This window comes from Calonectris borealis, chromosome 1, assembly GCF_964195595.1.
Source record: "Calonectris borealis chromosome 1, bCalBor7.hap1.2, whole genome shotgun sequence".
Classification (NCBI taxonomy): Eukaryota; Metazoa; Chordata; class Aves; order Procellariiformes; family Procellariidae; genus Calonectris; species Calonectris borealis.
In genome coordinates, this window is record NC_134312.1 from 72134049 (window position 1) to 72160487 (window position 26439).

Genomic DNA, 26439 nt, shown 5'->3' on the forward strand with positions numbered 1-26439 from the left:
ACATCCCTCACGGTCTGTCTTACATTGGTTTTTTTTCATACATACCAGTATGTTATGAATGGCTTTTCTTTTAATCATTTGGGATAAGGGAGAGTGAACTTTCTTATGTTTTAGAGGATCATGTTAGTGTCCTGTCAAATAGCTCTCAAGTTTGCTTTTGTGGATTGGCTTTTTGTCAATTTTTACATTTATGCTCTCAATTTCTTATTCCAGCCTTACTGTCTTCATTAAAAAGTTAGGTAGAGACCTTACAAGTTGCAGAATAATGTTGCAAAACTGATTATCTTTCTTTACTGTATTTTCATTGCTCTTTTTTTTTTTTTTTTTTATCAGTTTGTTGTTTTATCTCATTTAAGTCCCAAGCAGATATGCCCTATTAGATGCCAGTGGCATAACATCGCAAACTTCATGTTTGGCTGTATTTGCTTCGACATCCCCCGAAAATCAGATTCCTCTCTACATCTGAATGATATGAAGTGATCTTTGGGACAAGACTATAGAGTCATGCCTTTGAACTGACAGGGAGGGTACCTAGGCAAAATGCTCTACAAAGACCTAAAATGTGTTGAAATGCATGAACTCTGAACAACCTTTCTGACTTCAGTTAGACTGAAGCGTTGTGTAAGTACTAATCTTTCCAGGATTAGGTCCTTATGATGTATAAATCAGTGATATATCTGTATATTGTGTATCAATACATCTGTTTAAACAGTAGTGCTTAATCATTTGATTGTATTAAAACCTATTTTTTCCTGCAATATCCTCAAACTGTTTGTAATGCTTAGACTTTAGAGGAAAGATGCCATATTTAAGAGCAGAAGCATTTTCTAGTCTTGTAAAGTATTTTTTTCCTTTCTCTGCATTGATACCTCATAGGTACTACAGATTCCAGATCCTTTTCTTTGAACTGAAAAAAAAAGAAAAAAAAAAGAGAGAGAGGAAAAAAAAAAAGAAAAAGCATATCTGCTACTATAATTATAGCAATTATTATAATGTTCTGGAAGAGATCAACAGTTTTACTTGTAAATAAGGCAAAGCCAGGCACCTTCAATCTGCAAATGCTTCAAATTTGTTGTTCAGATTTGACTCTTTTTCCCATGTTCATCATTCTTGTACTAAAGCTGAGAGTGGCAGGAAGATTTGAAAGTTACACAACCAATTAAGAACATTAGTTGATTATATGGTATTCCTCTATTTTGACTAAAATTTTATAAAACTTCAGTAAGAAGAATATGAAACCAACAGATAGGCCCAGACCCGAATTACACTATGAAACTAGTCAGTTAAGTATCTGAAGAATGCCAACAGGGAGGGCTTTAATGCTTCTGCTGTAAAGAATGCATAGATTCCCTTAATTACTAACTTGTTTTTTACTGATTGGTAAAAGTAAGTATAAATAGATTTTCTGTTGACTGAAGTTGTATGATGAGCAAGTTGTAGCACTTCAAAACTTATGTCCAAACTTCCCTTGACTGCAATAATAAGAAAAAAATTAGTCTTAGTGACAAAAACACAGAGCAGAATTTAGGTGTCTTAAGTACTTTTCTTGAATTCTGAACATTAAAAAAAAAAAAACAACCCAAAATAAACTTCCTCCACCCCCCCACATTAATGTGAGATTCATTATTTTAATTCTTTTTGTATGTAAGGATGGATTTTCACAAGTTTCTGAATGGTTAGGCCCAAATTTACTCTGCTGGACATGTTACATTACAATTAACCTTTTTTTCTTTTTTTTTTTTTTATTTCCTTTGCAGCTACAAAGTTTTCTCTTTTTCCTGTTCACTAACTTACGCTGGGAAGACAATATGTCAAGTCAAGATTTGCAAAAATATACCGGTTAAAAGATCCTTCTTTTTCCTGGCTGACTGGAACGAGAAGTAAGTTTTAGTCTGTTTGATATATGTCTGACGGATTTTACACATTGAATATTCATTTCCAAAAAAAAGACCCACATCTTTATTATGAATCTTCTTCTGAGCAAATTAAACTCCTCAGAATTCAGAGAAACTTCAGGAGATGGGAGTGAGAAAGCAGTAGGATAACCAGAGGAAGAAAAATAGGACTAAGCTAAGTCTGGTCTGACTTAGATGATAAACTGACTTAGATGATAATAGATGATCCTGACTTAGATGATAAACCAGCTAAACTAAGCTGGTCTGAGAATAGCTTTCATTCACTGGGGGCATCCTGGAGGAATGCTGGAACTGAAAGGAGATACAACCAAAGGCTCTATCTCTGTTCTCTTTTGAGAACTTCCACCCTTTGGATCCACCTCTAATAGGTATGCAAATCCAACCTGAGAACATATTGTAATGTTTCTTTAAGGAAGGAACGAGGCTGTTGTGGTTTTTTGTCGGGTTTGTTTGGTTTGGTTTGGGTTTTTTTTTTTATAAGAAGGATCTGCAGTTTTAAAATGAGGACCTTAGTTTGAGACTGGAATTTTAGAGTAAAGGCTACCCACAGCCTGTCACCTGCCTGTCTGCATTGAGAAAAATAACTCCATTGAAAAGCAAGGCACACACTCAAAAACCATTCAATTAAGACAATGGGATGATAAAAGCATATTTGCAATAGATGGGAAAGAAGAAGTAGGCAATTTTTTATGATTTGGTGGTAATATTGTATTCTTCCAGCTTCCTGAGCATGACATATTTACATTGCTTATATTTACAATCTTTCAAATTTTTGGTATTTTACATCACTGTTTACTGTATTCTAAATCTGAAAGCAGCTTGATTGCATTATAATTGAACAAAGACTACAAGTCATCTGAAAGGTTTTTTTTAATTAAAAATTAATACAGAGTGTAATTCATAACTTCTGTTTGCCTTTATCTAAGATATACAACAGTTTGAAGCTGGTCAAATGGAAGAAGACTTTTTTATGTCAAACCTGTTACACAGCTACCTTAATGGAGATTTTGCGTAGCCTTCTTGCACAACACTCCAGAACAGATATAGGAAGCTTAGTATGTCTGCCCTATGGTTAAGAAACAAAATGGGTCCATTTCTGCTAAGCATCCAAATTAGTTCTTTTAGGGCCTAACATCTGCTTTGATATCTCAGTTGAATCCATAGAGTTTGAGTGTTGAATCCTCAATCTTTTGTATGATTGGAAAGTAATTGTTATCCCTGTAGTTAAAAAAATTGGATCATTCCCATTTGCTCTGTTGGAATTTTCATCTAGTCCAAATTTTGGTCAAGTACTATCTTATGGTACGTATTGGCAGATATAATTGAAGTGTAGAGGAAGGACTATACTGCTTATGAGCATTTTTGGCTTCTAAAAAATGGCTGATGCCTTTCTGGAATGCATCTTACACAACCTTTTCTAAAACAAAATATAAGAAGATAGAATAGAAATAAATTAGCCGTAACTGGTACAGAAACACTGTTCTTCCTTTTCCATGAAAATGTAAAGAAATCAGAGTAGAGCTTCATGGGTTTTGTTTAAACCTACCCCTCTGCAAAATCAGTATTAAATGTCTACAGTTCCATCAAAAAGCTTCTTGGAAAAAGAAGCAGTTAAGTATGCAGGCTAAATTCTTTCATAGGTCATAGACGCTTGTAAGAGGCTCTTAACATCAGAAACAAAATCTGCAGTTGTATGAAACTTAATAGGATTAGTTTGCAAGAGCACCTTTTTACTTTTTATTGTTGCTTGAGTTTCAAAAATCATTTTCAAAATCCAATTCAAATAAATTCCAAAGTACAAACCCCAAAATTTACATCTGTCTGGCAGGCTTTTCATTATTTCCCTCAACCATCAAAGACATTCACATATTTTGCACCTCAAACCGATTGGCTTAGATTTGTTTAAGTCTCAAAACATGAGGGCAGGTTTCTTGGACCTAATGACATGAGGTCCAGAAGCACAGTCTGAGAATCTAGGTAGCCAGATATGACATTATTTTTGTATGTTTTAGCTTGTATCCAGAACTGGATTTTGTGAATGGATGTTATTTTTGAGTCAAAATGCAAATGTCAGATGAGTATTTTAAATCAGCTAAACAGTCTTACAGTTAGAGCTTTCCCTCCTAATAATTTTTAGAGAGGAAATGGAGGGACATCCCAGAAGACTGGAAGAAGGCTAACGTCACCCCCATCTACAAGAAGGGCTTAAAGGAGGATCCAGGAAATTATAAGCCCATCAGTCTTACTTCAGTCCCTGGGAAAGTTATGGAACGAATCCTCCTGGGGGCTATCACAAGTCAAATGAAGCAAATGATTGGGAAAAGCCAGTATGGATTCACCAAGGGCAAATTGTGCTTGACAAACCTGATCGCCTTCTACAACAAAGCAACCTCCTCGGTTGATGTGGGGCGAGCAGTGGATGTTGTCTACCTGGATTTCTCCAAGGCTTTTGATACAGTTTCCCATAGCCTCCTTGTAAAGAAGCTGATGCGTTACGGTCTAGACAAGTGGTCTGTGCAGTGGGTGGGGAACTGGCTGACAGGCCACATCCAGAGGGTAGTGGTAAAAAGCTCTTTTTCAAACTGGCACCTGGGAAAACATAATCCAGGAGTCCAGCACAGGCTGGGATCTACCCAGCTGGGGAGCAGCTCTGTGGACAGGGACCTGAGGGTCCTGGTGGACAACAAGCTCAATATGAGTGAACAGTGTGCTGCTGCGGCAAAGAAAGCCAACAGGATGCTGGGTTGCATCAACAAGGGCATCACCAGCAGAGATAAAAAAGTCATTATCCCACTCTACTCGGTGCTTGTTAGGCCACACCTGGAATACTGTGCTCAGTTTTGGTCCCCACTATGCAAAAAAGGTGTGGAGAGGGTCCAGAGAAGGGCCATCAAAGGACTGGGAAGCCTGCCACATGAGGAAAGCTGAGAGAACTGGGTTTGTTCAGCCTTGAGAAAAGAAGGCTTAGGGGAGGACCTTATCACCATATTCCAGTATTTAAAGGGTGGCCACAAAGGAGATGAAGACTCCCTTTTTACGAGGAGTCACATGGAAAAGATGAGGGGTAATGAGTACAGGTTACTCCTGGGGAGATTCCGACTGGACACAAGAGGGAAATTTTTCACAATGAGAACAACCAGCCGTTGGAATAATCTCCCCAGGGAAGTGGTAGATTCCCTAACACTAGACACTTTTAAGATTCAGCTGGACAGGGTGCTGGGCCATCTTGTCTAGACCGTGCTTTTGCCAAGAAAGGTTGGACCAGATGATCCTTGAGGTCCCTTCCAACCTGGTATTCTATGATTCTATGATTGTTCCTTTCTTTGAGTCACTAAAATGTTCCTGGGTTGGCAGGGCAGATTCTACTCAGAAAGAGATGCTTATAAAGCAGACGTTTACTGCAGGACATGAACAAGTTGAGATCATGACAATAGATTCTCTTTTTATTCCAAATCTAGCACTTAACAACAACAACACTCCAAATCTAATACTTATTCCAAATCTAACACTTAACAACAAAATCAAATGTTTTCACGTAAAGACAGGAACTGACTGCTTTACTGTGTTGTGCTTACCACAGTATGACTTTGGTATAGTATCAGAATATTAGGTAGGATGGTGCTGCCAGATCTTTCCTGTATGAAAATATGCATAGGGAAGGAAATGTTTATGTTGTTTTTAATTTATTTTAAATATTAAATACTTGTCACAGTTCTATAATGAGAAAATGTGGGTTTTGCTATTTGTGCTGCTAACCATCTAAGAAAGAATAAACAAACAGCACCAAACTGACAGGATAATCAGTATATTCAGAATATTTTGAAATACACAGAGAGAAGGAACAGTAGAGTTGGTGCCATATTATCACTGAAGGTGCTATGTGCCTAACTGGCATAATTTAAAACATACTCAGGAACAGACTGGTTTGACTTTCCTGTAATAAATACATGTATATAAACACTAATTAATACATTTTTGCAAGAATTCAAGCTGGAATTGATTAAAAAATAGAGTATTTTAATGAAGTAAGTATTACTGCAATTGTTTTTCCACGTCATCAAGTGACACCATTTTCTATCATAGGAAGTCTGGGTCACTCAAAACTGTAACCAAGTTTTGCTCACTCTCAGTTACCTTTTGGCTATAACATCACCTTTCTGAAACAGAAGGGAATATGTTTGCATAAAAAGTTTACAGAGGAGACCATTTCTTTTTTGTAAAGTTTCTTGCCTTGAGTTACAAAGCACTACTTTCATTCTAACCCATATGCTATTTTCAGTTGATCACAGCCATTGAAAATGCATGTGGTAAAAGGTCACCAGAAAGAGCTTCTATTACATTAGGAAGTCAAATATTATCTATACAGTTAGGGATCAATCAGGCTGAAAAATAAACCTAGCTAATTCAAAATGAGTCCTGTTCTTAGATTAGGATTGACTCGAACAAGGCAAAAAAAGTGAAGAGTAGTGTTTTGATGATTAGGAATCTAGGAAGAGAGCTTCCACCAAAGACAAGACTTGCTTTATTTGCTGATTTTCATGTAGTTTGTGTTTTCAAGTGCTTTAACCAGTTACTATCTGAACTTTAACTTGATAGGTTTTTGAGTTAAAACATGAGCTTCTGTTGAATTCTTTTATTATATTTAGTCTTTCCCAGAATGTTTCAGAAAAGATGGGAATCACTTGGTATCTAAGGAGGTTGCCTTATTTAGTGTTTCTTCTGTTTGTCCTTTTTTAAGAATAAAGTTTTTTGCTTTAGAATTTGTGTGTTACCTTTGAAAAGTGTGATTGTCATCTTGATGCAGAGTTCAAACAGGCTGATACTATCTAGCACATAATCACTAAAGTCCAAAAGTTGCCCCATTATTTTCTCATCAGTTTCATTTTTCAATGACTGAGACCTCTTAATTGTTTTCTTTCTTTTGTCTTAGCTGGGTGCTCTTAATATATTTATTCCAGCATCTCCTCTTTTTCCATCCTCTGTAATTTATGTTAAACCTACAGGCATGAAACATGGCATTAACATTAAGCCTACCATTCATCACCTCTGATATTTTCTTGGCATTGGGTTTCCTTCTTCTCCGTATTTTGTTTGGTGTCTATTTTGTTTATACTCTCTCAGGGCAAAGCCTGGGTTGCCCCAGAGCTCTTCTGTGTTGAGTGCTCTTACGATATTAGGCCTTTGAAACCAGCTGTATAACTTTATCCAACATCTGTGAATAGCACCTTCTCAGTGAGTAGCTTCTCTGTTCTTCTCAACTACAGTTGAAATTGTTCATTCACAGGGTGTCTTATTTCTGTTTCATTTCCTCTTTCTTCTTCTTAGTCATCCATTTGACTCAGTCTCATGTAGTCAGAAAGGATAATACCAACTGGGTAAGCTTAGACATGCATTAATCAAAGTTCTTAAAAGCAGTACAGATTTTCCCCTTCTCCGTATATCACATGTCACTGGAAGGGAAATTTTGCTCCTCTTTGGCCCATACTTTAATTCTTGGGATGTCTAACTCCTGTTAAAGTTTCCAGGTTCTTTTCCTACTGGTGTACATCTGATAGTGCTATATATTGTGTCCTAGGGAACCTCTGGCAAGCATTTACTTTCTGCAGTGAGATTATTGTGAGTTTTTTCATTGCTCCAAGTTCACAAGAAATGTTAATAAATGGCTCTATTAGAAAATGCGTATCTCGATTTTTTATTTTTGTCTCTTCACAGCATTAACAATGCTTTAAAGTTAAATGTAACTCTTTGTTGAACAGTTTTATGTAACATGGGTGGAGTTGTTGGCCTGTAAGTGAAAAAGACAGACAAGTTATCTATAGCATGTAAAACAGTTCAGTTTCTCAATAATTCCTTCTAACTAATTATGAGTGAGGAAGAGGGCATGAGACAGGGAAAGCAGAGTTTAAAGCTATAAATAGGGACACGTGGGAAGACAGTTGAGAATTGCTTCTCAATTCTATTCATGTTAATTAGAAAGAGTAGGAAATTCTGTCTGGCTTTGTTATTCAAAGAGAGAGGTATGCCAATTTGAATAATTTCCAGATGTTTAGGACTGATCATCTGAAATTTTGACACTAATGCTAATTTGGAGTACTTCAGAATTTCAGCTGAAAACCATCTACTTTCTTTCAGTGGCTCCTTAGCTCATGCAAGGAAACTTTCCTGAAGCCAATAGAATTTTGACAGATTTGGAACTAGGAGCAAAATCTTATGCTTATTTTACCTTACACTATTACCTTGCTGATTTCTGCTACCCATAATCCTTATGTTTTTCAGGCTACTATACTTTTTAAATACCGATTTCTACATTTGCTTACTGCTTAAGTATGACTATCTTTTTAAAAATACTGAGAGTTGCATTGTTCTGCCACTCTGGATTGAATATCTGAAAATCAAATGGAATCTATATTATTCAAATTTATCTTCTAGTTTGTTTTCTTAATCTCAAGTTTATGCAGATCTTTTGTTTTCTTAATGCTTATGTTGTCAATGCGGAATAATTCTTTTAGCCTTTAGCTCCTTGTATTGATTTTGTTTTTACAGAAAAGTGTAATTAATTTCATTTTCCACTTGAGAAATTTAAGTTTGCACTGAATATACATGGAAAAAGCTAGAAATGCACCGTTCATCATAAACGTTCTCTTCAGGAAAAAGAAAATATAGACTTGCACATGTCTGGATAGTTACATGCATGATTTTTCCATACAGCATGAAAGTATCTTATTTATTAGAATTGTTCTAAGTTCTGATTTTAAATCAATTCATATAATGTACATAAACAAATTGAATGACCAACCAAGTTTGCTAATGGTCAATACAAAGTTGAGATGAATATTGATAGATCTGAATTTTCTCACTAAAAATGTGAATCACTCATTGCTGTTAAGACAAAATTTACCTTTAAATTGTGGTTCGGAAATACCACACCACCAAAGAACATCTGAACAAGAGAATGATTATCATACTCTACTCACAAGCAACTTTTCTTAAGTAGTGTTTTTTCTTAAGTAATGTTTTCCTCTGAAGACACAAGACAGCAAATAACTAACTATTGGTTTACAATTCACCCTTAGGGGATGCTTATTCTGAAATAGCCCTTCATTGATAAGGTAATTCTAAAGCAAAAGTTTAACTAAGCTTTTCCTGCCTTTGTCAGCTTTAGTGGTTACCACTGAAGAGAATGAGTTTTTATATGCCTCTTCTCAAGTGCTATGACCCAAGTTAATGGTTGGCAATAGTCATCAATGTGTTGAAGGGATCTGTCAGTTGCATTTTCCTTCAGAGTGCAACTCTTGTAATTTATAGCTTGATATATGTCTTAAGGCATCTAGAAAAATGTAGAAAGAACTCACTTGTGGTAACAACACTCAATTTTTTTTAACTTTCATTTTTCTCTTTTCTGATTTTCTTTTAGAATCAACTTTCCTTTACGAATAAAGGCTCTTCCGAGGGAAACGATGCTGACAATAAAACTACTTGGAGTAAACAGTGCCTCTAAAAATACAGAAGTGCTTGCTTGGGCATGCTCCCCATTGTATCCAAAAGAGTAAGTTCAGTTTTATATGACAGCTTAAGAAAAGACCATTCTTGAATAGTATTGCACTCAACTTGGGAGAAATATAAAAAGACTCATTTCAGGACTTTGCTGTAATAAAACTGAGATAGTCATTTACAGTAAACTGCTCTTGATGTGCCAGTAAGAGCCCCATCCATAAGCTTTTCTTTCTTTCCAATACATTGTTTTTGAACTTGACTTATGTAATTGTTTAACACTTACAATAAAGTTCCCCAGGCCTGTTGAAAGGCCTTGCTGTACCCTTTCCTGTAGCTTTCAAAATCCTTCTCAGTGTAGCCTCTTTTTCACAATGGTTGGGTTTTTTCAGTCTGCGTCCTGTTCTCACACCCATTCATTCTGCTCAGAGTGGGGCAGTTAGTGATGACCACAATGAGCACCTTTCCCCCTACACACCACTTTAGAAGTTTTCTCTTCTTTTTTTTAACCTCTTCTTTCTACACAGCACACAGTGTAACAGTGGTTTAAAGATGCTTGTAGCCTTGAATGTCTCTGCAGTAATGCTTAAACAGAGATCTAAGGTAAATTTTCTGCAGTGCCCTAAATATATTTTAGTAGCACTGGGACGTCTGAATTTAGATCGAGGCTTTACAATGATAGTTAATTTTTATTTAGACTCCATAGCCCTGCATGCCTTCTGGGCAATAGATGGATATGTTCAAGCTCCACGAGTTTCTGCATCAGCATCCATCTCTAAGCTATAGCTCTTTCCTCATCTTGAGACATCTTCATCTACTTCTGCATATGGTGGCAATCACCATTTAAAACAAAACAAACTCAGAAAATCTGATTGCATGTATGAATTTACTATGTTTCAAAGACCTTGGGTTCCATTGAACTTTTAAGCTGAGATGCTTAAAACACTAGGAAATAGATTGGACTGGGCTAGAGGCTTTTTCTATCTTTTCAGAAGAAAATTCAGGATTACTCTGTTCAGAAAAAGAGAGCATTCTTCTGTGACTTAGTGATTAAAGCACTTAGCTTGAAGGAAGGAAAGAAACATGAATCAAATCTCTGCTCCAAGGATTGCTTCGGCAATTTATTCAATGACTTTTTTTTCATTAAGTTCGTCTGAAGAAGAGCACATCACTCACTCTTCCATTGTCTGCGTCTTTTTAAACAAAACATACATTATGTTTATTTTGAGTATTTCTACCATCCTAGTGCTTAGGGTGAAATAGATAGAGGGACTATCTTGGCTGAGAATCTAATATGAGATGAAGTGTAAGGTGTCCTCATCCCCAGCAAGCTGATATGTGCTGAGTACATGCAGAAGCAGAACATTAGGCAGGATAACTTAATTGGGGAACACTTGGGCACCTTTGGAGGTAAATGAGATAGGTGAGAATCCTGTTCTTAAGGACCTGTGTGGTTTTCTTATTTTTCAGCTTTCAAGTTCCAAAGGAACGATTTTTGGAAGATCTGAAAGCCCTCAGCTCCCTGTGATGTGTATTTTTTAATGTATGTCATTGGAGCAAGCATGTTGATTTTCGTTAGGTAGATCTCCAAGTCACCTAGACAGTTTCGAAAATTTTACTGAAAAATAGCTTAATTCTTTCATGGTACACACAATCAGCACAATGAAGGGGATAGAGGGTTACTTTCCTTTCATCTTCTGTATAATTGTACAGATCATTAAAGAAAATACCCTTCAAACCAGAAATAAAAGTTGAGCTGTTGGGGAGGAATGATTTAGGAATAGCGTGTTCAACACCCCCTAATCTCATAGCTGTGTCATTTACAATTATAGTAATTACTAACACAAAAAAGCCTAAATGCTTTTTCCTCTTTTAGCCAACCACAACTCCACAGAATTATTCATTCACCATGATTTCAGTTGTTAGACTGATTTAAAAATAAGGATAGCTCTGAAATTCCTTCTGAAATGTGAAACTTGAAAATATCTGAACATTCACCCAGCCTGCTTTTCCTTTTCTTTGGAAGATCATGAATATTTTTGGTAGAGTAAACTATCTCTGAGGGTTACCTACTTAGAAAATAGCAGGATTAAAACTGTCAGGTAATTCTTAATAGGTAATGCTATCAGTTAGTTCAAGTAATTGAGAGTCTTTGAGAGGCTGTTCCCTGCTCCACAAAAATTTTAAAAGTTAATAATTGTTTTTATTTGACTCACCAATTTTGTGGAAAACATTAATAATCTGAGCAATGAACACAACTTCACTCCCCTCACTGCTGGAATGCAACTAAACTTCAAGACTTATTTCAATAGAGTACTTCTGAACTTGAAAGTACGTAGCAAGAAAAGATTTGTACCTGTAGAGTCATGCTAATATGTCAAGAGTACCTTGTATTATCGCAAAGATTATGGTATTAGGGTCTCTAAATGAACAAGCTCTGTAAACGTATGTAAAGAAATTAAAGAAATCTGACCAGGAAATCTTTGACAAAACATTTCTAACTCGGAAAATACCATTTTCTCAAAAGAAAACTTTTCTCAGAGGTGAATTTGAGTTCTAAAAAAGTATTAACATTCTCATGTCTAGGATTTAATTTATAGGGGAAAGGACAGAAATAAGCTCTTTGAAGAAGCCAGTAGCCCTGAGGTATTTGCCCAGGTCATCAAATATCTTTGTTCAAGTCCTTGTCCCAGTTGATCACTGAGCCATTCTTCTCAGGGTCAGCAAAGATAAGGACAGGGAGTGGTCTTTCTTCCTCTGTTCAGATGCTTGTTAAATATTTTGTTGTTGTTGTTAAACACTGGAAAAAGAAAATAAATGTGAAAGATTTTAAAAATACAGTTCCTCGTTTCTGTCTCATTATATTTTTTTCTGATTAAAAACACAGGAATTCTCTTCAAGCTGGTTGTGGCTTATGTTAAAAAGAAAAGGAAAAAAAAATCAGTTTTGGGTTATTCCCAGATATTCCTTAGGAACTTTGATCTTTGAGTGACGTAGGGCAAAAGAAGACTTTATTTTAAAAGACTCTGAATTTACTCCTCTCTGTAAATTTGGTATCTATTTTCTCTTCCAAAATAGTCATTGTATGGTCGCATCTCTCCTTCATAGTTTAATTCTTTATGTTTAGTTTGAATTGAGGATTAAGAAGAACTGGATTTATTTTAACATATAGAGTATACAAATTCCTTTCACCTGTTTCAAGAAGTGTGAAGAGTTTCTCATGCTTTTGGGAAAGACCATGTCAAAATCCCTTGCCAGATCGAAGGGCTGTAGCTATTTCCTGAGATTTTAACACTCCTGTTCTTCTCTAAAAATATTACTGACTAAGCAGAGTGTATGAGAAACATATAAAAAAGTATAAGCAAAACTCAACTATTTAAATAAAGCATATTACTTGTTATTTAGCATTTCTTCTTGCAATCTGTTCTCCAAGCCTTGCCCATGTTGAAACCACACAATACATAAAAATGTTCTCAAGAATTTGGCCTGTTTAATTTTCCTTTTTTGTTGTTGTTGTTGTTAAAGACTTCTCAGTGAATAGATGTTTAGTAAATTTCAAATTTGCTTAATTTACAGTATTTCCTGAATTCCAGTAATATCTCTCACTATTCTAAAAGTTGTCTTGCAGTATGCTGATTTATAACATGAGTAGCTGATGGATATACAGGGCAGCCACTATACTCTTTATCAAATGTGTATTGGGATTACTGTTTATCAACTTTGCATGTTTCTGTACAAATAGTCTCACTCTTTACAAAACTTTCTGTAAATTTTCTCCAAACTTTGCCTAAATGTAGTTGTTTACCTTAAAATTATTTCTTGTACACTTATTTTTTAACTTTATGTTTTGGGGCAAAAGTTAGGAAAGAATCAGGAATATAACTGCAAATTTGTTTTAGAAGTCTGAAATAATCTGTATTTGCTGTATTCAGCACCTTCAAATTTCTGGAAGTTATTTAAACTAGAAACAGCGGGGATAAAATATGTGGTTCTTATAAATGTGTATAGGACATTTAGCATTACTTTGCAGCTGAAAATCGTATCTCTAATTTGAGTTTTCTAGAATGCTATAGTATTTCTAATTATAATAAAGTAGTTATTTCACAGTATCATTCCAATGCAGAATTACGAGTGCTTGGACCATAAGATATGGGGGTTTTATAGCTTAGCAGCTTTGGATTTCCTTTAAATTTAACCTCAACTCTGAATTTCTGAGGCTTATAATGTCAGGTTTGGGGATAATTGCGTTATTTTTACACTGTATTTTGTCCTCATTTTCCTGGTATATCCGTTCTAAACAATAACTCTACTCTAACGTTATATACATTTGGGAATGAACACGGTAATAATGATTGCTGCTGCTGACTCGTCCAGTAGGTGAGCCTTTGCATCCACATTTCTCATCCTTATCAGGTAGTTGACTTTAGATAGTGGCCCTAAATCAATGCCAATAAGGCCCTTGATGGTGCATCTGTATCAAGAAGTCTTATTAAACGCAAGAGGCAGCTCAAAAAGTGTTTGCAAGCCCATGTGCCAACTTTCCATTCCTTCACATCAGAAAAATGTGTTTATCTCTTGGGCTGAACAGTGTAGTGATCCACAGCTAATTAACAAATCAGAAATCCATCATTTGGGGCAATTTAGGAGTTGTAATGTCCCCCACAGGGCCCATTGCTCTACTTTCACTGATTCTAACAACACAATTTCTTTTGAACTGGTATTTCCAAACCAGACAGAGCAAGCAACAAAAATTTTCTCTTGCTGGGTGTGGTGAGGGAAGTCTCCCATGTGACTTCAGGACACAAGGTTGATTTTGTTAAGTTAGGGTAACTTGAGCTGTCCTTAAATAGCAGTGTCCTCTTCTGCTGTAATAAGACGGGAAGTTTATTTTAGCTCTGGTAGTAAACAAAAGCTGGGAATCTGTGTAATTCCAGGGGTTTCCATCTGCCCTGGTTTTGCATGAGCATATAAATAAATAAATGGCAGTAAGCACAGAGCAGAACGTGTTTATTCACCTTCTGATGTGCTTGATGCTGAAGTTGCTACATAGAAGCCATTGTCTATGGCTGTGATCATTATACAGTCTTCACAGAGGTCATTTTCACTACCCTCACCTTACAGATGGGAAAACTGGCAGGCAGAATGGGGAGTGACCTGCCTGAGCTCATCAGCAGAACCATAGAATCATAGAATCATTAAGGTTGGAAAAATCCTCCAAGATCATCGAGTCCAACCATCAACCCAACACCACCATGCCTACTAAACCATAGAATCATAGAATCATAGAATCATACAGGTTGGAAAAGACCTCTAAGATCGTCGTGTCCAACCGTCAACCCAACACACCATGTCCACTAAACCATGTCCCTAAGCACCTCATCTACACGTCTTTTAAATACTTCCAGGGATGGTGACTCCACCACTTCCCTGGGCAGCCTCTTCCAAGGCCTGATCACTCTTTCAGTAAAGAAATTTCTCCTAATGTCCAATCTAAACCTCCCTTGGCGCAACTTGAAGCCATTTCCTCTCATCCTATCGCTAGTTACTTGGCAGAAGAGACCAACACCCACCTCACCACAACCTCCTTTCAGGTAGTTGTAGAGCACGATGAGGTCTCCCCTCAGCCTCCTCTTCTCCAGACTAAACAAACCCAGTTCCCTCAGCCGCTCCTCATAAGACTTGTTCTCCAGACCCTTCACCAGCTTCGTTGCCCTTCTCTGGACATGCTCCAGCATCTCAATGTCCTTCTTGTAGTGAGGGGCCCAAAACTGAACACAGTAGGGGCCCAAAACTGAACCAGGTAGCAGAGAGAGGTATCTGTCCATTCAGTAAAGGTTATCATGCTCGTGATGCTGGCTCCTTCCTTTTGTGAATGGAGCCTGCACACTGTCCTGCTTCTTTTCCTTTTGCTAAAAATAATCATGCTCTTTTTACTGTTTCATTCACCCGCATGGCCCCTCTTGTTGTTCCATTTGTGCATCCAAAAGCAGACTCAGTCCTGAGAAATGTTAGCTGAGCAGTGCATACAGTGCCCAAAGATTGCTAGGGAAAGCTGTGCCTCAAAAATATATACCGTATTTTGCAGTTGTTGATGCCTCTTCACATCTTTTTAAAAATGCCTCCTGTGTTTCCAGACTAGCCTTAGTCCAAAGAGTGACTCACTGATGGAAGATACATAAGTTGCTCACTTGCAAATAAGTGTATAAATTAGGCTACTCTATATACAAGGCATAAATATGTGTCTAGTTTTTACAACTAATTCATTTTTTTTCTTAGGAGGTATCATCTGCATACTATCGAAGTGGTTTAATGTCTTTGGTTTTACTCACAGTCCTGCCATCTGCTTTAACATGTGAAGTCGTCTCAGTCCAGCAAAGATACATTGCTTTACTTGCTGTTTCTCTAGGTGAGGACTCTGAGAAGCCCACCTGCTGATTCTTCATATTCTTCCTGGACAGTCTTTAGCTACATCTGCACTGAGTGCAAATGGGTTCAAATAATGAACTCAGGAAATGTCTCAGATAAACACATCTGTAGTGCCTCTGAGGTCTGTGCTACTTCTTGTGTTTGCCTATACAGATTTCCAGGTTTCCCAGGAAAAAAGTCCACTGTATGGACTCTTTTTTAAAGCCCTCTCTAGTTTTAGTGCACAATATGAAAGTGATTAGCAGTAATGAGAGCTCAAAAGGATAATTTAGTCTTCACGTTCATTCAGTTCTCAGCTACTCCTCTCCCTTCTAACAAAAGAGCCAATTAGCTCAAATTATGATGTAAACCACTGTCCACAAACAAGTAGTTGAAGAGATGTGACTCATTTATTAAAGGTCATCCGAGTACACATCACAGAAAAACAACTTTGAACCACCATGGATCACTTCCACATTCACATCAGTGACCTAGATGTGAAAGACTTCATATCACACAACCGCTTTCCCCCGAGTTCTATCTCGTTCACATCACAGCTCCTTCTTCTGCCTCCATTCCCCTGCAAATACACCTACAGCTGCAAAAGAAACTTCAGAAAGTAATTTTGTCTTTAATCCTCCTGAGCTGTGTTCTCACAATAAAATAAAATGTTTGCACTAACAACATGAATAACTTGAGAAGTGAGAAAGAAAAAGTAGGCCTAAATTAGGTTTACACTGAGTGTTGATTATAAAAATTACTTTGTGGGAGTTTCTTATTTCTTCTTCAGATGACTTAACAACAATTTATCTCAGTTTGCAATTCAAAAGGTACTTTTTTACAGCAATGTTGCAAACTCATGCTGGGATTAAGAAGTCCATCTGGGTTCTCTTGTACCTCTAATAACCTCATCTCAGGTAAAAGCTGTGTACTCAAAACTCATCTAACTGACTGGCTGTTTCTGTTGCAACGGGCAGAAGAGAATCTAGCTCGTTCTCTCAGTTGTATTGACTGAGCAGTGCTTGGAACGATCGTAATAAAAATCATTTGTCAGTAAAAGAAGAGGTGTTGAACATAACCAAATTTCTGATCTCACTAACCATTAAGATGTGGACAAATTAAAGAGTAAGTCCAGTGTACTCTGTCTTCCTTTATTCAAGTACTGCATTCTTAATTCGAGTAGATTGGGTACGATTAGAATTTACACCTGAACTTTCTGATTTTATTCAAGTTCTCCAGACTGAATTGTGTTGACCTGTTAAATCATGCTGGTTTTCTTATCTGCAGACCACATGCATGCCTGTTTCTGATAAGACTTTCTTGTAGATGTAATGCTCAGATTGGTACTTCAGACAATAATCTTTCATCTGTCCAAAAACCATGTGCAGCACATGAGGTACAAGCTATCCCACTCAAACCCCTTTCCGCTCTTTGGAGACCCTGATATCATACTCATGCCTCCCTGCCATCTACACATAAAATCAACAAGGATCCTTCATTGTTGCAGTAGGTTGCCATGAGTTTCTTCTTTTTGTGAAATAAATGTATGCTGCCCTCCACCTTATACAGCATGCTGACACCTCACAATCTCTAACGTATTTGTCCTCAAAATTAAATCTTGAGATAGAATTGTGGGATTATCCTTTTATACCTAGCTTAAATGGCAACCACTGTCACAAAATAAGTCAGTGGTGAAGTGCAGAGCTGATCTGGAATGTCCTGGCAGCTTGATTTGTGTCATGATCCCTGCAACTGCACAGATACAACTACAGCAGTGAGGCCATTGGTGTACAAACTCTACTGATCTAGGCCAGATTTGTACTAGCCACATAAAGATAAAAGGTTTGTTCTCCTTTTGCTTGTCTTTTAAGTTATCCAGTTCCATGTTGTTTGATGTAATTTCAACAACCCTGTTCACCCTGTGTCCAGTACAGATGCAGTATTTCTGTCTCTGTGTATTGCAGGCGGCTCATTCATGGAACTGTGCTGCTTAGCATGACGTTGTACAGCATGCTTACGACAACAATGATTACCCCAGGCATCTGCAGTACTGATACACCAACTTCAGTAACATTGCAGGTAAGAAAGTGAGAAAGCAAAGGAAAGGGTTGTTTTCTAACAAAGTGCAAGAAAAAGGATTGTTTCCACAGCTCATCAAGACCACACAAATTAAAAATCCTATTTCCCTTATAGCTGCTCGAAGAGAGCATGTTAATCTTAATGGATGGAAATCTATAATTCTGGCAAATACATATGATACTTTCCATATCAAACACCACCTCTGAGAACTAAAGAAGGTTTTTGTAAGGTAAATTTTGGTGTTATAATTCTGGTTCCAAAAATACTTTTTATACAAGTTAATGACTTTTTACCTGACTTACAGCTGCCTTTTCAAATCTGAATTTTTGTTCTGAGTACTATTGAATTGCATGCCATTATAAGCATAACATATAGCTTGCAATTAGGCTGAGTAGCATAAAGGATTTGTAAAGGAAATAGCTACAAGCAAATTGTCGATAGGCATCAGTATAGCTCTCCTTCGATGACTATGTGCTGAGCACCCACTCATTCTGGGCAGAATGGTGCTCCCAGTATTGAAAATGCATTAGGTCTGCATGGTAGTTCTGTCACCTTTCCAGGTTAAATTAGCAACTGGATACTTCAAGGGCAAAGCCAATTGTTTTCTGTATTAAAAAGCTGAATTACTATTAGTAAATAACATGTAAAAGCAGATAATACAGATAAATGAGGCTGGCCTAAATATGTCCTATTTTAATAGACAAGCAAATGGGGATTTTCTAGTCTGAGGAGTTCAGTCAAAGACGATGCCTTAAAATAGCTCCCCCCATTAATAATAAAAGGAATTTGAGACAGTAAATGGCTATTAATTTATATTTCTCTCTGCTGAAAGAAATGAAACAGGAGGATCTCTCATTTCCCCCGCTTCGTTTTCAGTTATTCCCATGCATGTGACAGTATCACGATTTGTGAACATGCTGAAGATGTCATAAAGATAGCTTTTCTGATGTGACTGACAAGACACGTAAATTTTGTAGGGAATGACAGTGTTAACCTTTAGAAGAGTGATGCATATCAAATACATGTATTAAAAAAAAAAAGATATAGATAAGAGATTATAGTGTGCATTAATAAACCAAAACAAGACGTGCAAATTGAGCTGAATTTTGAAGAACAACCTGAATTTTCAGCTAAGTCTGTACTCAGATTATCAAGCACCTCAAGCTTCATAATTTTGGTTGAATGTTTTCTTTCTCTGTATCTTAAAAACATTATCCTAAATTTCTGACACCCATACATAAGTGTAAAGAATGAAAAATTGGTAGATGCTGTACACATCAGAATTATCCCTAATTTTTCAGAAAACAAAAACAAAACCAAAAAAATCTGCATTAATGGAAGCTTTCCGTTTAAGAACCATCTTATTAAAAATCAGGAAAGGAGGAAAAAAGTCAAAAATTACTTCAGCTTTGAGTTCATGCAGTTCTAGTAAAATTGAAATACAGTGGATGAAATTCTCCCAGGAAAGTCAGTGACAAAGCTCTCACTGATTTTTGTGGGCTGAGTTTATCACCAACATATTTAAGTAATATATTACATACAGTGAACATCCTCAAAGAATTATCCCCTCTTCTTCCTCTCATATTTTATATGCTTCCTGTACGAATCCAAGATAACATTTATTGACAGTTATATCTGAAAATACATATTGCTAAAAGGACTTCTGTCTTTTCTCTTTTTTAAAATAAAGATTGACTTTCCAGAAACTAATTTGGAGTTCATTAAACCTGAACCTGAAGAAAGAGGAGGTGATCTTGAAGAGCCAACCAAAGACTGCCTGAAGCATATTACAAGACTTTCGCAGACACATTCTCTCTTGCTGTAAGTTGTACCCAGCTAGCCCTGCTGATTCTTGGCTTGCTGTACTTATCCTATCGATAACATGTATAAATATATCCAATTCTTTAAAAACAAAATTTTCCTCTGAAGGAGTCTAGCTTGATTGATTTGAGAAATAACACCTCTAAATAAGAGAATAGATCCCAGCAAAGCCTAAATAAGCACCTGGAGGTGGCAGTGTATTTTACCAGTTTAGAAAATAATTGTTTTTCCCTTTCTATTACTATATCTTTTCGTGTCTTTGAAGCGAGAAACTAATTTTTGATTCAGAACATAAGATTTTCAGGTGATGCAACAAGTCTACATCAGTATCAGCAAGAAAACCTTTGGGTTCTATGAAAATCAGCCTCCTTTAGTAATAATACACTCAGACTTCAGCTATAGTAGTTAAATGTAAAATAATCATTAAAACAATCTCTGTCAAGTTATAAGCAAGGAAAGAAGTATGGAAAGTTTAGCTTTCACAGAAGGTGGATAAAAACAAAGTGAAACAAAACACACTGTATATACTGGGGCAGATTAGTATGCTCAGCTATATGTATGTTACATTATCAATTAGGATTATATACCATATAAAATAATTTTAGATATAGTAAGAGTGGAATTGGGACACAGGTGCTTACAGAGAGCCATTATACCAATCACAGTTAATTGTGTGAATTAATCCTCCATCAAAGACCAAAAGGTGCATTAGTTGTACAATAATTAAGTAACTTCAAGCCAGTTCAGCCCTCTCAGTGTGATATGACGTATCTGTTAAAAAGACCTTTCTGTGCTGATTTCTGTGTTGGTTGTTTGGGTTCTTTTAAATCAATTACTTGAAAAAAAGACAAGAGACAAATACACTTGCTGGTGCATTTGATGTTTACTTCAACTTTTAAAAAGACAGGATGAAATGTAAAGTTATTGTTATTAACAATGGGATCTGTGATTTGGTTCTTTTTTAATTTTATTTTTAAGTATGAATGGGAGGTCAGTATTTTATTATGAATAGCCACTGTGCCAGGGCACTGGCAAGTTGCCAGCAAAATTTTCACCTGCAAAACTTCAAGTCAATGCATCTGACCTCTATTCATGGTAAAATGGTGGGTTCTGTAAGAAGGAATAAGATCATTAAGCATTTAGCTAAGAACAGAGTCATTTGTCTGGAAAGAGCCAGTGTGGCTTCTGTGAATAGAAATTCTGCCTCACCAACCTGTTGCTGTCCTAGAAGGTTGTCAGTGGGTGCATGGATATTGGGGCTTTGGTGGGTGTTCAAAAAACTTTGCTGAGGTTCCACATCAGATTGTTAAAGAAATGAAGTTGCCATGGGTTTAGAGGAAAAATGATTAAAGGCAAAGATTGGACGTTTAATGGTGGCTTTTCAGAATGGAAGAATCAGCAGTAGGGTCTTTCAGTGCTCAAAGCTGGGACCCATTTTATTCAGTATCTTCATCGATGACGTGGAGAAGGAAGAAGGCGGGGAAATCTCCAGGTTTGCAGATGGTACTAAGCTCTGCCAGATTGTCAAACACCGTGCCATGGAGGGGAGATCCAGAAGGACCTTACAACACTGGGCATAAACATGGCAGATGAGCTTCAGTGTGGAAAAATTATCTAAGCATCTGTACATGACACTGAACTCAGAACTGGCAGTTACAATGCAGGAAATGCATCTTGACATTACTGCTGATATTTCCCTGAACTCATGAATACAATGTGCAGCAGCAGTCAAAAGTGCCAACAAAATATCAGGCATCATCAGGAAGGGTGGAGAGAAGCAGCCAGTGTGTGCCATTTCACTGCTGTCTAAAACCTTGACGTGCTGTATTTTGAGTATGCTGCATAGTTCTTGTCTCCACAACTCGGGAAGGACACAGTAGATCTGGAAAATGTACAGAGAAGGACAACTGAAATGATTGAAGGGATTAAGCAGCTGCTTGACCAAGCGAAGCAAAAAAGGCTGGGAGTCCCTAGTTTGGAGAGGAGAACACTAGAGGATATGTGTGTATGTATGATTAATTTTTAAAAAATCATGATGGTGGTGGACAAAGTGAATGCATCATCAAATCCCACGATATTCGAACTAGGGACATTCAATGAAACAAGTAGGAGATCAGTTGTCAACAAATGGAAGAAAGTACTTCCTAAGACAGTCAGTGGTGAACTTTTAGAATCTGCTGTCACAAGCTGTGGAGGTAGACAACGTCATCAGATTCATGAAGACTATACACAAATTCATGGATAACAGGTTCATAAATAGGTATTACAAAGACCAGGTAAGGGTAGACCTTATAACATCCCTAATACAGTAATTTTGAGTTCTGTGGTAATATGAAAGGAAGAGACCAGTGAAAGTCAGGCTGGAGTTAAGGCTTTGATAAGTTCAGTAACAGATTCTTGGAGGAAAGGGAATATGGTAGTCCTGTTTTTTTCCAGTTTGTTGTTTTCAGTTATTCTATCTTAAGGGCAAAGTTGGTCTACCAAATGAATCATCAAGGTGAAGGGTAGCATATTTGGGGTTTGAAGGAAGGAATTCCAGTTTTAAGTACTTTCTGATCAGGAGGAATCTGTCAGCCTGTAATTTTTGTTGTAGCTATATCAGAGGCATTGTTTTATTAAAAAAATTTGTAACAACATATTGGTATCTAAACACATTATTACCATGATATCTGAAGATCTCTTCCTTCCTTTTTTTTTTGTATGTCAAGAAAAAGAGACAAATCTAGGTAGCTTTTCAGTGACAATATGTCTGTATGATGATGCTTCAGGCTTACAAGCCTCAAATATGACTTTGAAATAAATGTGTGACTGTGGTTAGAAGACACAAGAAACCTTTCTCAGGCTGTCGGGATCCTTCTGTTCATTCTACTGAAAGCAGAGGGAATATGCAAATGGACAGAAAATGTTCTTAATGTTATGGTAGAAAAAGAAGAAACAATGGTTAAAAACAGACAACTGCATGGTTGTCCTTGTTATAGGCTGTTGAATCCAGTACTGTTATGAATGTAAGGCTGCTGTGGCTCCATGTCCCAAGGTTCAGCTATTAGAGAGGTGGACCACATATTCCTGACAGGAATATCAACAAACCAACACAGGCAGAAAGAAGTACCTTACCAGCGGACACAAACATGTAGCACAAAATGGACAGCACAGACAGCCTGATTCTGTTCCTCCTCTCTGCCTGGTCAGGAGCAAAGTCCACTGGTGAAATACATATACATACATACATACATATATTTTTATATATAGTATCAAAATATTAATTGCTCTAGTAGTTGGGCTCGGACAGTCAATCCTGTAGCTGGCCCCAGATCTCCCTGCTCTCCCCTGCTGCTGACACCCAGGCATGTGAGCCCCCAAGGTTTACAACCACATTCCAGTTGCTGGTGCTTGGACTTCTTCCTGTTACACGGACATGGGTTTCCCCAGTAGTTGGTCCAGACTTATGGTCTTCCCAGTAGCTGACTCTTGGACCCCTGTCTCTCTGGTAGCTGGCTCAGATCACTGGTCTCATGGCCAGCATCTCTTGGATGTTGATTCGTGAGAGGATCAATGGGACTAAAGGAAATGAACTTCACCATATGGCTCTTGTGCTCCTCACAGCCCTACACTGTGTGCTGCTGAGTGATCTTTGGCGTCATCACCAAACCAGGCAAGAGAGGGGAGACCAAGAGAATTCATTAGTTACTGCCAGCCACTTTGGCTGACTTCTGAAAACAGTTCAGATGTCAGCCTTTGATTCCTTTTAGGATTACTGTGTTTGAAATACAAACCCAAGAAAACTAGCCATCTGAGATAATAGCTGTTCTTTGAACGTGATACAGCCTGCTTGTGCGCAGCGGCTCCCAGTGTAAGGATCAGAGACTGGTTTGAAGCCAGGAAGATGACAGTCATGACAGTCTTGTTTCTGCTATCTTTCTTTCCTTCATTCATCATTTTCCTTCTACCTTACTTTTTCTTCTTTTTCAGCTTCCCTCTTTCTTTTCCTTTTTGCCACTTACCTGGTAAGAATCTAGTTTGCCTACCAGTCGTCACAAGAGTGCTGTTGCTGTGAATTGTGATTAGAAAGGCTACTTCCAGTTGAGTGAATGGTGGAACAGGTCTAAAGAAGTGCAGTGATGCTGCACACTTTCCTAGTCTGTCCACAGGAGAGAAACTTGCAAGTGAGACAGGGGACAGAAATTTGCATTTGCTAGATTTGCTGCTCTTTCCTTTTTTGCCTTTTGTCTTGTTCTGCTTTAGTACTGAACATGAACAACAAAAACAGCTCAGAAGCATTTAAACTCATTTTTGCCATTCCCCCCACAAAAAAAGTAGTAATTAAGACCAGCTAACAAAGCTTTCACAGAAGTTGTTTCCTTCATTTAGCTAAAGGGATTAATGAAAACTTTCCAACTGAAAACTACTGAATTATTTAGGTTTGAAGATATTTTTATTTCTGTTGAGTAGAAGGCTATATATTTTAATATAGCTGTTATATGGAGAGAAATTTAGACACAACTCTACCTAAAAAACCATAAACTGCATTTTTATCAATAAAGAGGGTTTATTAGCATTTTATCCCTGTTGAGCCAAAGAAATGTCCTTATTAGCATAATAATCTTCAGATGCTGTATGTATGCAAAATACTTTTACCATCCATCTTTAATGTCCTATTACATGGATATGTAAACTTTTGTTACAACTAAGAAACTTAAAATGAAAACCTAAAAAACCCCACCCAACCTTTAATTTCATCTCTGATCTTTAAAACATTGAAAGAGAAAATGGCATTGCCTCTGGAGTGAAGTCAGAGGGAGAAATTTGTTGTTTAGAAAGCCTGATAAAACGATTGATTTCTTATCTCCCTTTGTAAGCTTAGTAGAGGCTTTAGCTGCTTTAATCTGAACAACAGATTGTCTAGTTTGGAGGATGTTGTCTGAAAGCTTAAATCCCTGTTTAAAGTCAACATATAAAAGGGGTCCTTTAGCTGAACTGTCCTGCAGAATACTATCCGAATGCATACGAAAACCAGACAGGCAATAAAGTCTTAGGCCTACTTTTATCTCTTTTTCTGTATGTGACTTCTGCACACAAACACAAAGACATCTATCTATTGTCACAATAGACATGCTGTGAATTCTGAAGCCGTTTCTTGGAATGGTTACCAAAATGATACTTTTCTTGAAATGATTACTAAAAGTCACGACAGAATTTGTATCATAGTTAGGTTCATCTTCTACATACATTTATGAGCTTATTCTCCTAAGGGAAAGAAATAAACATTCACTCTTGTGACAGTAAAAAACATGCCCATCTTTGTACCACCACTCCCTGTTCCTAAATGCTTGGCAATTCAAAACTGCTAAGAAGAAAAGTTCTCCAGTGCATACAGAGCCAAAGGAACTCATTGCTATGAGTTGTGAAAGCCACAATCTTGACAGTTAGAGCAGGGCTAAGATAGTTTTTTGGCTAAGAATGTCCCAAAACATTGCAAATAGAAGGAAGAAGACCTTGGAAGGAATGTAAACACTTGGATTTTGATCCCTCCTTACGCATTTGGATAATGAAACACTTGACTAGAAATGAGCTATTTACTTACAGTCTTCTACAAAGTTTCTCACACCTTGCTCTGAAATATCTAGGTCTGTTTAAAGTCACAGTTATGTTATGTTATTAAATAGATGGATCACCAATCTGGTCAAGTATGACCAAGAAAACTCATGTTCCTCTTGGTTTCAGTAATGATTTGTGTGAACTGGAGATCAGTTTGCATTCTCAAAGCTTGCTTTTGAAGGCTCTGATATCAAATTAAGGAGATAGTCTGAGCTTGTCTCTCATGGGGAATTTCTTTTTCTATTTTCTGATGGTATCAAAACCTAGGATCTAATATGCATGAGACAAAGACATCTGAATTGTTGACAAACCAGAGGATATATAGCAAAAATTATTCTGAGGCATTTCTCACTGTGGTGAAATATGGTGTGATGACTGACCATTTTATCAATAGGTCATTAAGATATCTAATATCTCTATGAGGAATTTGGAATTGCATCGTTTTTTGTAAGCGAGTACAGCGAAGCACAGCATGCTAGGCCTTGTGAATAGACATAGAAGTTGCTGGAAGCTTTCTTTCCCTTTTCCAAGTCATAGAATCATAGAATCATTAAGGTTGGAAAAGACCTCTAAGATCATCGAGTCCAACCATCAACCCAACACCATCATACCCACTACACCGTGTCCCTAAGCACCTCATCTACACGTCTTTTAAATACTTCCAGGGATGGTGACTCAACCACTTCCCTGGGCAGCCTGTTCCAAGGCCTGACCACTCTTTCAGTAAAGACATTTTTCCTAATGTCCAATCTAAACCTCCCTTGGTGCAACTTGAAACCATTTCCTCTCGTCCTATCGCTAGTTACTTGGCAGAAGAGACCAACACCCACTTCGCTACAACCTCCTTTCAGGTAGTTGTAGAGCGTGATGAGGTCTCCCCTCAGCCTCCTCTTCTCCAGATTAAACAACCCCAGTTCCCGCAGCTGCTTCTCATAAGACTTCTGCTCCAGGCCCTTCACCAGCTTTGTCACCGTTCTCTGGACACGCTCCAGCACCTCCATGTCCTTCTTGTAGTGAGGGGCCCAAAACTGAACACAGTGTTCGAGGTGCGGCCTCACCAGTGCCAAGTACAGGGGCACGATCACCTCCCTACTCCTGCTGGCCACGCTATTTCTGATACAGGCCAGGATGC

At 37.4% G+C, this 26439-nt stretch overlaps 1 protein-coding gene across 1 annotated transcript in view; it reads left to right on the forward strand.

Annotated features, from left to right (window-relative positions):
* Nucleotides 1–26439, forward strand: part of PIK3C2G (phosphatidylinositol-4-phosphate 3-kinase catalytic subunit type 2 gamma) — a 209323-nt gene that overhangs the window by 56795 nt on the left and 126089 nt on the right. Inside the window, exons 11-14 of the mRNA XM_075160158.1 lie at nt 1758–1880; nt 9331–9462; nt 17777–17891; nt 19582–19712. Coding sequence (XP_075016259.1) covers nt 1758–1880; nt 9331–9462; nt 17777–17891; nt 19582–19712 — 501 coding nt within the window. The remainder of the gene's footprint in view (nt 1–1757; nt 1881–9330; nt 9463–17776; nt 17892–19581; nt 19713–26439) is intronic.